This window comes from Macaca thibetana, chromosome 9, assembly GCF_024542745.1.
Source record: "Macaca thibetana thibetana isolate TM-01 chromosome 9, ASM2454274v1, whole genome shotgun sequence".
Classification (NCBI taxonomy): Eukaryota; Metazoa; Chordata; class Mammalia; order Primates; family Cercopithecidae; genus Macaca; species Macaca thibetana.
Genome location: NC_065586.1, coordinates 65,497,927 through 65,513,449, shown reverse-complemented (window position 1 = coordinate 65,513,449; position 15,523 = coordinate 65,497,927). Strand labels below are relative to the sequence as shown.

The following is a 15,523-nucleotide window of genomic DNA, read 5'->3' as shown; positions in this document are numbered from 1 at the left end:
ACTCCAGGTTGACAGTATCTGTCTTTTAGTTGGTGGATTTAACCTATTTGTACTTATATTTACTCAAATTTTTAAAACTTACTTCTGATAGCTTATTGTATTTTTAATTTACTGAACTTCTCATTTCTTCCTTTTTGTTTTTGCTCCTGATTTCAATTGTATAGGTCAAGTTTTCTTCTGCTGGTTTAGAAGCTGTACATTTTGTTTTTATACTTGTTATCCTTAAGATACAGTCTCATGTTTATCACTATTGACTTCTTTAACTTATTAATATTTGCATTTTTCTCCTAACAGAAAAAGTACTTTATCACATTGTCATCTGCCTTTAATCTTTTGATACTGCCCAGAATTTAAATTCTGGGTTCTCGTGAATAATGAATATTACCAAAATATTTGGTTTTCGTTAATTCTCTATCTCTTAAACAGCAATTATCAGGGATCTATTTCTCTATTTTTCTCTCCCGTTTTTTGTTTGTTTGTTTGGTTGGTTGGTTTTTTTTGAGACAGGGTCTCATTTTACTGCAGCCCAGGCTGGAGTGCAGTGGCACAATCAAAGCTCATTGTAGCTTCCACCTCCCGGGCTCGATCCTCCTGCCTCAGCCTCCCAGGTAGCTGGTACTACAAGCACAGACCACCACGCCCAGCTAATTATTTTTTATTTTTTATAGAGATGGTGTTTCATCATGTTGCCCAGGCTGGTCTCAAACTCCTAGGCTCAAGTGATCCACCCACCTCAGCTTCCCAAAGTGCTGGGATTACGGCTGTGAGCCACTTCACCTGCTGTGCTTCTCTTATTATTATTACTTTCCCCCAAAATGTTTTCTCACAAAAAATGAGTCCTTGTATGGCAAACAGTTTGAGACCTATGTGAGACAGTACTTTTATTATACCTTCAAATTTGAATGACAGTTTGTCTAAAAATAATATTCTAAGTTCAAATTTCTTTTCCTTCCATCATTTAAAAATATAGCTCTATTGTTTTGCATTCAGTGTTGCTGTTGGGAAATCAAATGGCAGTCTGAGTCTTGTTCCTTTGCAGCTGAACTGCTCTTTACTTATGGAAGCTCTTGGAATATTTTCTTTGTGTTTGATTTTATTAAATTAACTACAATTAAAAAAAAGAAAATTTGCACAATATTGTCAGACCAGTGGACTTATTACAAAAGATTTATCCCCAGCTAAATTTATCCCCATTGTGATAAATTCTTGTGTTTAACTTCTCTGTAACATTGTCTTCTTACTTATCCCTTTTAATGACATTATCACCTGCATTTCAAACTAAAGCTCACTGTTTAGCCTAAAGATGAAGGGAAAGGAGGTCTAAGATGTTTAATACACGTGATAATTACATTGAGCCATGAATCTTTGTTTGGGCTGTTTTGATTAATTCATTCTTAGTTTGGAATGAAGAGCAATTTGGAGGTGAACAAAACGGATAAAAAAGCAAAACAAAAAGATTTTGCAGGTCTTCCTACTACCTTTATTCACTTGGAAGTTTGCTGACTCAGGAAAATGCCAAACATATAGACTCATATGCAAATAAAAATGTGAACTTGGATAAGGACATAAGATACAAATTTCTTTTGAATTTTCCATGGTCTGTGTTCTCCAAACTCTTCCTCTGTACTCTTCCCTTCTTGACAACGGTTTAATTCCATTTGGCACTTACTATTTTCCAGACAAATTATATGTAATAAGATGGTAACTTCCCAGAAGTGTGTATTAGCTGTTGCTATTTCAGTCAACCAATTTTATTGAATCTTCCTTGTGAAAATAGCCCTAGAGCTTAGTCATATGCTATTTTTCTGTTCCCTTCATGTTTCTATTAAATAAACACAAAGTCAATAAAACTAAAGTGATATCTTTAACAATCCCATTGCTCATGAATACATATGAAAATCATGATGAATTTCCTCCTTTGAGTGAGTTCTGATTTTTGAACTAATCTTAAAGATTATTCTTCATGAGAAGGCAGTGGGGGCCATTGAAAAGAGAGCAAGTTCTAAACTAAAAGGCTTAGGTTAGGCCAGGTGTGGTGGCTCATGCCTATAATTCCAGCACTTTGGGAGGCTGAGGCAGGCGGATCACCTGAGGTCAGGACTCATGACCAGCCTGACCAACATGGTGAAACCCTGTCTCTACTCGAAATGCAAAAATTAGCCAGGCGTGGTGGCAGGCGCCTGTAATCCCAGCTGCTTTGCAGGCTAAGGCAGGAGAATCGCTTGAACGTGGGAGCTGGAGGTTGCAGTGAGCTGAGAGCTCACCATTGCACTCCAGCCTAAGCAACAAGAGTGAAACTCTGTCTCAAACAACAACAAGCCTCTAAAAGGCTTAGTTAGAATCCACTCAACTGTGTAACTCACTGGTTGGGTAACTGTGGGAAAACTATGCTTCTTTAAGGTTTAATTTCCTCCCAGTAACATGCAGATAACAACACTTTGCAGGGTTGCTGTGAGAATTAAATGAGAGTAACTTAGGTTACTCCCCAGCCTAGAATACACTTGTAAGAAATGTTAGTTCCTATTTCCTTTCCCGCACATCATTAGAATTAGTGTGATTACCTGGGTCATGAGTAAGAACACTGAAATTTGTTTTCAGTTTTTGGAGATGTCCAAGCAGACCAAAAATAGAATCTGTGTGGAATCACTCAGAGCCTGGCATATTGGCATATTTTGAGCTAACCTTACAAAGAGAGAATATTCAAGCTGCTATTTTCCTACCCCTAACTTGTAAAAACTTTATTGACCTATGTTGCTGTACTCAGAAATTACACCAAAGCGTTTAAATTTAGTTTTAAAAGAACAAACCTCTTATATTGTTTCAGTACAATAACAAATAGAAACAAAAAAAATAGGTCTGTCACAGCATTCTGACTGCTTCCAATGCCCCACTTTTCAGCACTAATGCCTAATGCTCCAGTCTACCTATCAATTCATATTCCCAGATAAAACATTGCATATAGAGTTTATTGCAAGCGTTTGCTTTTTTCTTTCTAAATTATCACTTCTTTTTGTTTGCTTAGTCATATAAAATAATTTCAAGGTTAGTTTCAGTCAGAAAAATTATAAACTTAAACCCTATATAGTGTTCCCTTAGAATATTTATTAAAAGAAAGATATATTTTCTATTCTTTCTTTCTTTCTTTTTTTTGAGACAGAGTCTCATTCTGTCGCCCAGGCTGGAGTACAGTGGCGCAATCTTGGCTCACTGTAACATGTGCCTCCTGGGTTCAAGCGATTCTGCTACCTCAACCTCCCAAGTAGCTGGGATTACAGGCACACACCACCACGCCCGGCTAGTTTTTGCATTTTTAGTAGAGACAGGGTTTCACCATGTTGGCCAGGCTGGTCTTGAACTCCTTACCTAAGGTGAGTCACCCACCTCAGCCTCCCAAAGTGCTGGGATTACAGGCATGAGCCACTGCACCCGGCCTGATATGTTTTCTATTCATTTTTACTTTTAATTTTTCACAAATATGTTGGAAATATAATCATTTGAATATTTGCAGTGGTTATGAACACAGACTCAGGTTCAATTTTGGCTCAGTCGCTTACTTGTTGTGTGATCTTGAGCAAGTTTTAAACTTCTTTCTAAGCCTCAAGTTTTCATCTGTAAAATGAGAATTATAACAATACCTACTTCAAAGATGTTAAGGGAATTCATTAAATAAAACACATACACAAAGAGCCTAGCATAGTGCTTAGCACATAGCTAAGGAATATTAACTTATTTCTACCAAGACTATAGCATATTTATATGTGTTAATATGATCATTATATTAATGTGGTGAGAAGTAGGATTTAATTGTATACCTTGAGGAGTACATACGTGATAACAATTGTTCCAGATTTCTTCAGTAATTTAGTCTCAGAGCGCTCTTTTAAAAAGTTCTGAATAGATTTTCTTCTTGGAAATAATACTTTTTGAAAAGTATAAACTTTGATATGTACTACATCCCAAAAGCACAAGTAAAGGAAGCTTTGTTGTATTTTAATGCAAACCACATAGTAAAGCTTTAATTTAATCACCTTAAAATTAGGGGAACAAACAGGAAGTGTTGTAATAAATGATTGTTTTTCCATATTTACCTTATTAAATGCCTTGACCGTAGTCCCAGTTTGGTACCAAATAAAGATATTTATACATGTAATATGCATCCTGTGTATAGATATCTTCTGTATTCCACATGCTTTATTATTGAGAATTTCTTCACGCTTATTGTCATTTAGTCTAAGGAGAAATCAAGAAAGCCTATTTCCTTAGTCATCCTAGTCATTATCCACCCCCACCAGCCCTCCAGGCTAAGAACATCGTGCAGACTGAGTTATTAAAGTTGATCTGAAAGAGCAATCTGTTCTAAATGACTGTCCCTGGATCTGCAACGGAACCCTGTAAATACCCTTCATTACTCTGGCGGGGCAGTATCACATTTCCTTCATGCCACTTTTGTGTCTGACACAAGTTAGGCAGTGAGATTTGGACTTTAGATCATCCTGGTTGATTGATATAGGAATGGTGCTTCTTCTGAGACAGGTAACCACAAATTTACTTCTCAGGATAATGTTTTAAAGCAAGTGTTCTGTTTAGTTTTTTAAAATGTTTTTAGTTTTTAAAACTAAGTGGGTTTTGAACTTTTAAGTAGTTTTTTTAAATGTTTTTAGTTTTCCCAGGCAAGCATTTTCAGTAGTTTAGATGAAAAAGAAATTTCTTAACGGTTTCATTGTCTTTTTCAATTACATTGTTGTCATGCCTTTTGTATAAGATCTTTTATAATCTGCTACCCATCTATTGTTTTGGATGGTCAAGAACTTGTCTTTGCTGTGAAAATTTTTCTCATTAAAAATGGCTAAAAAATACATACAGTCTCTGTTTTTCAAAAATACGGCATAGAGGTTTTGTTTAATTTTTTCATCTGATACTGGATACATCAAGATGAATCTATGAACTTCAAGCAAAACTTACTGAAGCTTTGGTATATGTGAGTAATTTGTTTTAGAGAACTGGAGCCTATAGCGATATAAAAAAATAGCAAATGCAAACATTTTATATGAATCTAATAGCATGGAAATTCTCCCATGCTTTTCATCCAAATGAAGACTTCCTCTGTCATAGATCTTCCAGATTCCTTGGCATTCCTGTGGATCATCCCAATGTGAGTAAATTGTTTCTGTGGCTAACTGACTGAATTAAGAAAACAGCTGAAGGCAAGCACAGGATCGTGTTCAAACCACAAGAAACACATGTGTTGGATGAGCCACTCAACTTTATAGGAAGGCTTGTAACCAACCTTGTGTTTGCTTGCCACTTAACAAAGTTTGTTTTTAACTATGTTGGGCATTAAAAAGTTTTAAAGATTATTTTTTGTATCAATAAACTCTGATGAAATCTTGAACTAGTAGGTTTGTGGTATAATGTTTATACAATTACGACTGAAGATAAGCAAGGTGGTAGCTGGCTTATTTGGGAACAGAAATTAGTTTTTAAAAACTAAAATCTAAAATATGTTTGATGTATTATAACCAAAGTGTTCACAATTGCTAAATATTATTTATTTAAAACATTTATATTCAGTTTTTTTTCAAAGAGCTCGAAAATTGTGTATGGTATCTGTATTTGAAAATGCTGCAGTAAAAATGAAAAGAGAAAGATGACTGCCATTCAGAATTTCTTTGGTTTCTTATTTATTTATTTATTTATTTAAGACAGAGTCTTGCTCTGTCACCCAGTCTGGAGTGCAGTGGCACAATCTTGGCTCACTGCAACCTCTGCCTCCTGGGTTCAAGAGATTCTTCTGCCTCAGCCTCCCGAATAGTTGGGACTACAGGCACCCACCTCCACGCCCGGCTAATTTTTTTGTATTTTTAGTAGAGACAGGGTTTCGCCACGTTGCCCAGGCTGGTCTCGAACTCCTGAGCTCAAGCGATCCGCCCGCCTCAACCTCCCAAAGTGTTAGGATTACAGGCGTGAGCCACTGCGCCCGGCCAGCTTCTTTTTTTCTGTAACTCTTCTTTTGCATTTTACACCTACTTTAATTCTTTATATAGATTCCTAATTTCACTGCCCAACCAGCTTTATTCTACCTTTTAGTATGAGTCTCCTTCAACCTTAGTATTCTATACCTGGGTGAAAGGTAGAATACCAGGCTTATCATGGCAGTTTGCAGGAAAATAAAAATGTGTTTACTTTTACTGTGTTTCAACATTGCCTTTACTAGCCACCTGAAATAGAGGTTCTACTCTTCTGTGGGAGAGAACTACCCAAGACCCAGCAGCACTTACATTGATTATGGCTTAAGATCTGAGTGGGATAGTGGAGGAAGATCCTCTTTTTAAATAAAAAAAAATTGTTGGCATATCCACATAAATAGAATATGCAGAAAGACAATTAAGTGGTCTTGACATTAGTATCAGCACAAGATTAGGTAAGAGAGCAAATGAATCTGTACATTGAAGCTCTGGATTCCAGTGCTAATGAGAATAACCTATCCAGATAATTCATTTCCTCCTGTATCCTCTTCTTTCCTCAATACCAGTTATTTCCATCTGAATTATTTAAAAGTGTTCCTCATTGTTTTTTTGCCTGTGTAAGCCTAAAACCACATAAAAAAAGGTGTAAACCTCCAGTGCTATCACAATAAACAAAGAAATTTTATACCTGTTCAATGTACTATAAATAGTCTCACAATGACTGAAGAGGATAAAGATCTCTTCGTAAATTCCATGAGGTCAGAAATTTTTGTGTATTTAGTGCACTACTTTATACTCAGTACCTGGTACACAGTAGGCATTAAGTAAATAATTATCAAATGAATGAATGACTAGGAAGAAACCCTATAAGCAGTTGTGTGACTTAGTTAAGAAAGCTAGATTTAAACCAATGTATTTCGTGCTATCAGAATCTAAGAATGACCCTTTTAAAGAATAATAACTAGCATTTAAGTCTGAATTTTCAAAGTCCTGGCTTCTACCATGACTGATAATGTTATAGCATCATTTAATCTACACTAAGCAATCAGGTTAACTTTTTTTCAAGTTTATTTATTTATTTTAAATTTTATTATTTTTTTGAGACAGAGTTGCACTCTGTCCCCCATGTTGGAGTGCAGTGGTGCTATCTCGGCTCACTGCAACCTCTGCCTCCCCAGTTCAAGTAATTCTCCTGCCTCAGCCTCCTGAGTAGCTGGGATTACAGGCATGTGCCACCACACCTGGCTAATTTTTGTATTTTTAGTGGAGATGGGGTTTCACCACATTGGCCAGCCTGGTCTTGAACTCCTGACCTCAGGTGATCTGCCCACATCAGCCCCCCAGAGTGCTGGGATTATAGGCGTGAGCCACTGTGCCCGGCCAAGGAATTTTTAATATTAATTACCTTCTTGGCTTTTGCTTAGCCTTTGGACAAACAATTCAAAAAAGCTCTCAGCTTTAAAACGTTAGACCTTAGCTTCTGTTGACTTTTCACAGTCAAATTTCCTAAAATGTATCAGTGATTTAATGAGAGTAAATTTCCTATTGATTAAAATTAAAGATCTTAAAAATTAAGAGTTTTCATGCATTTAAAAATAATGTCATTGTTTTGACTGATGAACTATGGTATAATGCATTTAGTGTTCATTCCAAACATCAATCAATAAATAACTTGGGCCTCTGGCTATAAGGGAAATTCTATAGGTAAAAGAACTGATTGACCCCCACCCCCTATAGGTGCTGTCCTGCTATGGAATCCCTTTGCTCAGTTTTCTCCTGTCCAATCAGGTGGAATGTTTCACAGGCACATGGTTTATACAGCTCAAAATAACTTGGGACCTGTGAGCTGACAAATGCTCTGGCTCTGGTGGTGACAGGTTGTCCAGCTTCTTACAGCCATCTTCACTGAAACTAAGGTTAACTCCTCACTCTCTATGGACGGCTACTCTCTATTTCCAAGGGCGTGAAGAATTTCCCTCTTCTCCTGTGCTTTCATCTAAAAGTTCTCCCTGGATAATTATCATTGCAGTGGAGTGCCTGGATTGGACATCCTCATCTGGGTCAACTAAGAAAAGAAAGGTAATATCCAGATTTAAGTTCACAAGTGTGTTTTGATAACAGGGCACTGACAGTGGAAAAGCGAATATTTCAAAGAACTCATTACTGTTACTTGAAATGAAACCTAGGATAACTGTCTAATTACATATGATGGGACATGAAATTAAGTGAAAAATAAAGCCTTCCACATGTAAAGATTTTGGAGGGGATTGATGAGACTCACAGAGATCACAGCCTACTTGAGTTCCTAAGGAAAAATATCTCGACGAGGAAGTTGTGACATGTTGCATATCTCATTGGCATTTTCCACACATTCGTTTATTAAAAGAATGTTGTTTATATAGAGAATATGTATGCAATGCCTATTTCCTTTTTAAAGGAAGTTGAATCTAAAATAATATGCCTGCATAAAGACTTTCATTTAAAATTTTTTTTATCATGTAAAAGGATACGCTTGCTATATTTAGTGTTGGAAGATCTGCTCCCTGGATTAATGTACACAACAGCTGCAGAAAGTCTTGCTCAAGGGACATTGCTCTTTCTTTCTCCTTTCTCTCTCTCTCTCTCCCTGTCTCTTTCTCTCTCTCTCCCCCTTTTCAGCTGCATCAGAAAGACACTTGACAGTCAGTGGCAAATGTTTGGCCTGGTACATTGCACTATTAGCAGTAATTAGATGCACATCTTGAGTTATATTTTAAAAACTGTATAAGCAAAGAAAAAGAAAATATAGATTATTAAGCATTTCCAGTCCTCAAAAGTGAACATTACAGTAATGGTGTTAAGGAATTTTATTACCTTATCAACAGATTTTTATATTCTTATTAAAGATAATAACATCGGCTTGAAAGAAACAAAATAGTCATCCAGTTTTCTTTATCAAAAAACTATGATTCAATTACTTTAGTAATAATGAAATGAATCCTACAAACTCTAGATTAAAAATCTGTCATAACTTTATAGTCTCTCAATAATAACAGCTCTTGAGTTCACATAAAATTCATAGTCCTTTTCTAGGAAATTGAAAATGTCTATACTTATAGCTATCATAAACATATTTTTTAAAACAGAAAATAAGATATACTGTCTGACACACGATTTGACTACAAGCAAAATATTTAAAATCAAGGCCATCCGAAGAAATCTGAAATATATGAATAATATACTTACAGAGGTGTCAAGAGATAAAATTATAGGCATTACAGAATCTTATAATAACGGACTATGAAACAAACAGTTGAACACTATCCAAATTCTGGAAGTGTGTCTCTATCCCCACTTATAGTATATGGCTAATGCTACTGGAACTCATAATAATGTGTTAAAACCCCAGTCTTCCATATATCTACAATTTATAATATAGACACTACTACAATATGCTTACAAAGTCACTTTCAGTAGAACAGACACAGAACCACAATTTATGGACACAAGAAGTTGAATGAGTTTTTATCCAAGCTGGTTTTGGAACTAGTGGTAGTTTTTGCAAATTTGGTTTTGAAGATATGAGACAACAGGTAAATCATGTTCCATTTTGAAAGGGTTTTAATGAACTAATGTTGGTATGTGAAAAAGTGAGAGTTCAATTTTTCAACAGTTAATTCCTACTCATAATAGCATTAGTAGACTCAGTTCACTAACCTGAAAATGTAAGTCAAATCCTCCTGCCAACCCTGGAATAATTGATTTTTTTTTTCGTTCACATTGAGATTTGACAAAGATGCTGCTGGTCTCATGGTGTTAGGTAACAAGATAGAAAAATGAAAGGGTTTTCTTAACAGGTTTTCCCCTCTCCTAGGGGATGAAAAAGACTCAAGCAACACAGAGATATTGTTTAAAATTTCTGTGGTGCTTCATGGTTGACCAAATGCTTTTAAAACTACTAGAACATTACCCATTTGCTTAAAGGGAACAACTCAAGTAGAGACTGAATGGTCCGTTTAGAAATTTAAGAACATTTTCAGCAGATTTATTTTTGGTGGGAACAAAAGTTGGTGGGACTATTTATCTGCAATAGCTATAGAGTTCTCAGAGTTCATGTATAACCAGAGTCACCTTGACAAGCTCTGTGCAGGCTTCCTGCTACATGGACTTCCACTCGGAGTCACAGCGCACTCCACTCTCAGGGAGGGGCCCAACAGAGCCTCCTGACAAAGTGCTTGAACTAGAACTTGATCTTGAGATCCCTTGGGACACCTACTGCTCTCTCAATCTAGCAAATGTATTATGTCAATTTAATTAGGGAAGTTAGCTTTTTTCAAATCCTTAATTACTTTAAAAATGACACAAATAGTAAGAAGCAGAAGAATGAAAGTGTTAAATTTTTGCATTTAAAAAATAAATATTTGAGTTAATAGGAATTGACAAAGGTTTCTCATTTGGGATTTCCTATATAACAGCTTGGTTCACTGTGAATGGTGAGATCTTGAGAGTGACATAAAACCTCTTATACCTATCACTTTTGTGACAACCACCAAACCCTTTTTCTTTTTTGATCCTAAGATTCTTGAAGTCTTCTTGATTGCCTTCCATTAGACTTTCTATGGGCCATAGGATTTATTTTTTACACTATTTCTTTTCTCTCTTTCAGATTAAATAGTACCTTTGAGCTCTGGCTGCAGTGTCTTTCACTAGCGCTTCCCTACATGTTTATCATCCTCTGGATACAAAAACATACATAATACGCTTTGTAGGAGCCAGTCTCTTTTTCTCCCACTCCAACGACATCTTTACTTTTTACCCTACATTCTTACTTTTACCAATTCGATTAAAATAATAATAAGAAAATGGCTTACTCACCTTTGGCCTATTACCTAAAAGTCTTCATTACTTAACCTCTGCCCTTAAAGGAATGTCCCTAGTTAAACAGATTCGCACTGATTCTCTGATAGATCATCTCTGCTCGGCCTCTTGATCTCAACATTCTTTTCTGATGTATACATTTGTCTGTATTTATCTTTTCTTCTTTCAAACTAAAAAAATCTTTGAGATAATGAGTCTTATAAGATTTCCATATTATTATTGACATATCATTTCCATATTCCTCAAGTTCTTACTCTGGTAATGCAGTATATACTAATTTATTAAATTACTAATGCCGTTCACACCAAAAATAGACTAGAAATAAAACTAAGATGGGATAATCACTCTAATAGTGAAGGGATGGATATTGTAATAGTGTACCAAGTACACTCCATCTGCACCCAGATTTTAAAAAGGTGATCTGTACATAACTCTCCAGGACTGGTTCCTGTTCACTGGGATTTGGTTTTTGACCCAGCAAGAACTTCTCCAAAAGAACTGACTTAGATATTTCTCTAGGGTGATATCATCGGATATAGAAGGCAAAACCAACAGGTCAATACTGGCATTAAAGAGAGGGAGCAAAGTCTATTTTTTTCTTTCCCTAAAAAGCATTCTGGGCATATTAATTACGCATCACCAGCAAAAGGTCACCTCAAATTTGCATAGTGCTCTACAGTTTTAAAGCGCTTTCACAAACAGACCTACGAAGTGAGTAGGGTAGCTCTGCTCATTCCTGTTTTAGATGAGTTACTTAAACATATTTATCTTTTCCTATTCTGGCTCTCTTTAGAAATAATTATTAACTGTTAGGCTAATTTTGGGCCTGCCTCTAAACCAGATTTAGATTACTTGGGCATTCTTTGTTTTTTTCATGAATGTACTTCCCGCACTATAATGAATGCAGAGCAGTGTTTAAAGACACATGTAACTAGGTGCAAGTGGCTCATGCCTGTAATCCCAGCACTTTGGGAGGCCAAAGTGGGTGGATCGCTTGAGCCCAGGAGTTGGAGACCAGCCTGAGCAACATAGGAAGACTCCACCTCTACAACAAATTTTAAAAGTTATCTGGGCATGGTAGAAAGCACCTGTAGTCCTAGCTACTTGGGAGGCTGAGGTGGGAGGATTGCTTGAGCCCCAAAGGTCAAGGCTGCAGTGAGCCATGACCACACCGCTATACTCCAGCCTAGGTGAAAGAGTGAGATCTTGTGTCAAAAAAAGAAAAAAAAAAAGACACATTAAAAAAATAGATTCCTTTTTTTCACCTTTATGAAGGTTTAATTGACAAATTAAAAATTGTATATATTTGTGGTGTACAATGTAATGTTTTGTTGTATGTATACATTTTGCAATGATTAAATCAAGCTAATTAATATGTCCATAGCCTCACATACTTACCCCTTTTTTGTGTCGTGAGAAAATTGAAGCTCTACTCTTTTAGAAATATTCAAGAATACATTACATTATTACTAACTATAGCCCCCATGCTGTACAGTAGGCCTCCATAACTCATTTCTTCTCCCGTGTAACTGGAACTTTGTGCCCTTTGACCAACATCTCAGCATTCCTCCCACCCAGATTTGTTTTCTCATTTAAATATCTAATACTTCACAGTCAGAATACTTCAGTACTTATGTTTGAATTCAAGTTACTTCATACTAGGTTTTGCTAATTCTCTGATCAATTCCCCAGCTTAAATTTTCATATTATAACTAAAAAATGAGTTTATTCCATGTATTTCCAACAACAGGGTCTTCTTAGAGCCTGAAGAAGGATAGCACCGAGTTAACATGAGTTGAAAAACATGTCCAAAGGTATCAGCCTCAAACTTCTGTTTTTATGAACCTGACTCACTCTTTCTTTCTTTCTTTTTTTTTTTTGAGACAGAGTCTCACTCTTTTGCCCAGACTGGAGTGTGGAGTGCAGTGGCACGATGATCGGCTCACTGCAACCTTTGCCTCCCAGGTTCAAGCAATTCTCCTGCCTCAGCCTCCCAAGTCACTGGCATTACAGGCGCCTGCCACCATGCCCAGCTAATTTTTGTACTTTTAGTGGAGACAGGGTTTCATCATGTTGACCAGGCTGGTCTCGAACACCTGACCTCAAGTGATCTGCCCGCCTTGGCCTCCCAAAGTTCTGGGATTACAGGCATGAGCCACTGTGCCCCACCATAAACCTGACTCTTAACATTTTCGGAAAGTTCTTAGGGCAGATCCTCTTTTCTGGAAAGGTCATAGGGAAAAAAATAGAGATATTTAGGAAAGTAAAGGAAGTATAGTAAGCTGTCTATGTTGCCAAATTATTTTATGTGATTTGTTAAAGTCTGTCTTGATGGTGGATGCCACATTAATTGTTTCATTTCCAATCTGGTACCATTTCACCAATGCTATGATCTGTTTTCAAGGGCAATTACTCATTCTTATTTTGAAAGTGGGAAAAAATCTAATTTTCCATTTTGTGAGAAACAGAAAAGAGGAAACAAACTCAAATGTCACTGTGGCCAGACGTGGTGGTTCACGCCTGTAATCCCAGCACTTTGGGAGGCTGAGGCAGGCAGCCTTGAGGTGCAGGAGTTTGAAACCAGCCTGGACAACTTGGTGAAACCCCATCTCTACTAAAAACACAAAAATTAGCTAGGGGTGGTGGCGTGTGCCTGGAATCCCAGCTACTCAGGAGGCTGAGGCAGGTGAATCACTTGAACTCGGGAGACAGAGGTTGCAGTGAGCCGAGATCGCGCCACGACATTCTAGTCTGGGCAACAAAGTGGAACTCCATCTCAAAAAAAAAAAAAAAAAAAAAAGTCAAATGACACTCTGAATACTGCAGCTGAAATGTTTAAGAGAACTTATGATTTTATTTCCTGAAACCTGCTCCTACCTCGTCCCAGCAAATGATTCTGCCAATGACCTAGTTGTTCAGGGCATAAATATTGGAGTCATTCTTGACTGCCCTTTCTTTCACATCCCATTTTAATCCATCAGCAAACCGCATTGGCTCTACTTTTAAAGATATCTCAAATATGAGCATTTCTGGCCATCTCCCATGGCTACCACTCATTGAGCCAAGCCACCATCATCTCTTGCGTAGCATGTTGCAATTGTCTCCTAACTGATCTGCTCACTTCCACTCTTACTTCCTTCAGTTTGATTCTTTGCATAGCAGCCATGATTGAACTTTTTCAAAACCATGTCATCTGCTTCTCAAAACCTTTAAGTGGTTTTCCCTTCACAGGTTTAATAAAATTTGAAGTCCTTTCCATGGTCTGCAAGACCTTAAATGATCTGGCCTTGTACCTTTCTGACCTCATTTTCTTTCGCTCTTCTTTTTCACGCACTTCTTCGCTCACTGGGCTTGACTTAAACATACAAAACACTCACCTCTTTAGGCTTTGACGCTTACTTCTACCTCAGTCAGGAACATTCTTTTTTTTAACCAGATGGTCACATGAGTAACTTCTCCACTGCATTATAAACTTTGCTTGACTTTGCTAGCTAAAATAACACACCTTCTTCCCTCCTCCATTATTCTCGATCCCCATTTTCTATTTTATTTTTCTTCCTAACATTGAGATTTTACCTACTAGAATGTCAGTTCCATTAGGACAGAGACTTTGTCTTTTGTTTACCAGTGAATCCACAGTGCCTAGAACAGTGCCTGGCACATAGTAGATGCTCAGTAAATATTTATTGGATGAATAAATGAATTATAGGGTACCTATAATAGCACTTGTGATTTTTTAAGTATAAATTTTATAATAGTTATAAAATTAATGCTTAAAAGATAGTTTTTAAATTAATGCTTAAAAAAGAAAATAATTTTCATATTTTTTATTTTGGCTAATATTTTATCAGTTTAACAATTTATATATGCATTTTCATCTGAGAATCCTCAAAGATAGAATTGTTATCCTATCTGACAGATGAGGATAACTGAGATTCAGATGCATTAAGTTACTTTCTCAAGAAAACAAAGTTATTTAGTGTTGGAGCTGGGATTCAAACCCAGGTTTCTGATTATAATCAGATGTTCTCTGATACTTCTGGTATAAAAGCAAAGCATTCCAGCCTGGCCAACATGGTGAAAACCTATCTCTACTAAAAATACAAAAATTAGCCGGGCATGGTGGCGGGTGCCTACAATCCCAGCCACTCAGGAGGCTGAAGCAGGAGAATCGCCTGAACCCAGAAGGCAGAGGTTGCAGTGAGCCGAGATCGTGCCATTTATAAGAGCGAGAGTCTATCTCAAAAAGAAAGAAAGAAAGAAAGAAAGAAAGAGAGAGAGAGAGAGAGAGAGAGAGAGAGAAAGAAAGAAAGAAAGAAAGAAAGAAAGAAAGAAAGAAAGAAAGAAAGAAAGAAAGAAAGAAAGAAAGAAAGAAAGAAAGAAAGAAGGAAAGAAAGAGAGAGAGAAAGAAAGAGGGAGCGAGAGAGAGAGAAAGAAAAAGAAAGAAGAAAACAAAGCATGATTTCAGTTATTTTATCCACCATAAATAAGTTTTCACTTGAAAGTCATCTTAAAGTTATGACTGCCTTTACCAGTTTATAGTTTTTCTTTGTGTCTGTAAGTTTTCTTTGTTCTCCTTTATCTGTCCTATTTTATCCTACAATTAAAAGTGAAAGATAGGCCAGCAACGGTGGCTCACACCTGTAATCCCAACACTTCGGGAGGCCGAGGCAGGTGGATCACTCGAGGTCAGGAATTCA

General features: G+C 36.8%; 1 protein-coding gene across 5 annotated transcripts in view; it reads left to right on the top strand.

Annotated features, from left to right (window-relative positions):
- Positions 1-15,523, top strand: part of MYPN (myopalladin) — a 123,563-nt gene that overhangs the window by 13,879 nt on the left and 94,161 nt on the right. The window contains exons 1-2 of one of the 5 annotated variants that reach the window (XM_050804700.1): positions 3,076-4,533; positions 7,927-8,045. The exons of 1 other annotated variant lie outside the window; for it this stretch is intronic. Coding sequence is in view for 1 of the 4 variants with exons in the window: in XM_050804703.1 (XP_050660660.1) it covers positions 4,513-4,533; positions 5,097-5,152 (77 nt within the window). In the remaining 3 variants the exon portion in view is untranslated. Of the gene's footprint in view, positions 1-3,075; positions 4,534-5,096; positions 5,153-7,491; positions 8,046-15,523 lie in introns of those variants that run through there. 3 more of the 5 variants (XM_050804703.1, XM_050804701.1, XM_050804699.1) reach the window with 3 other exon arrangements.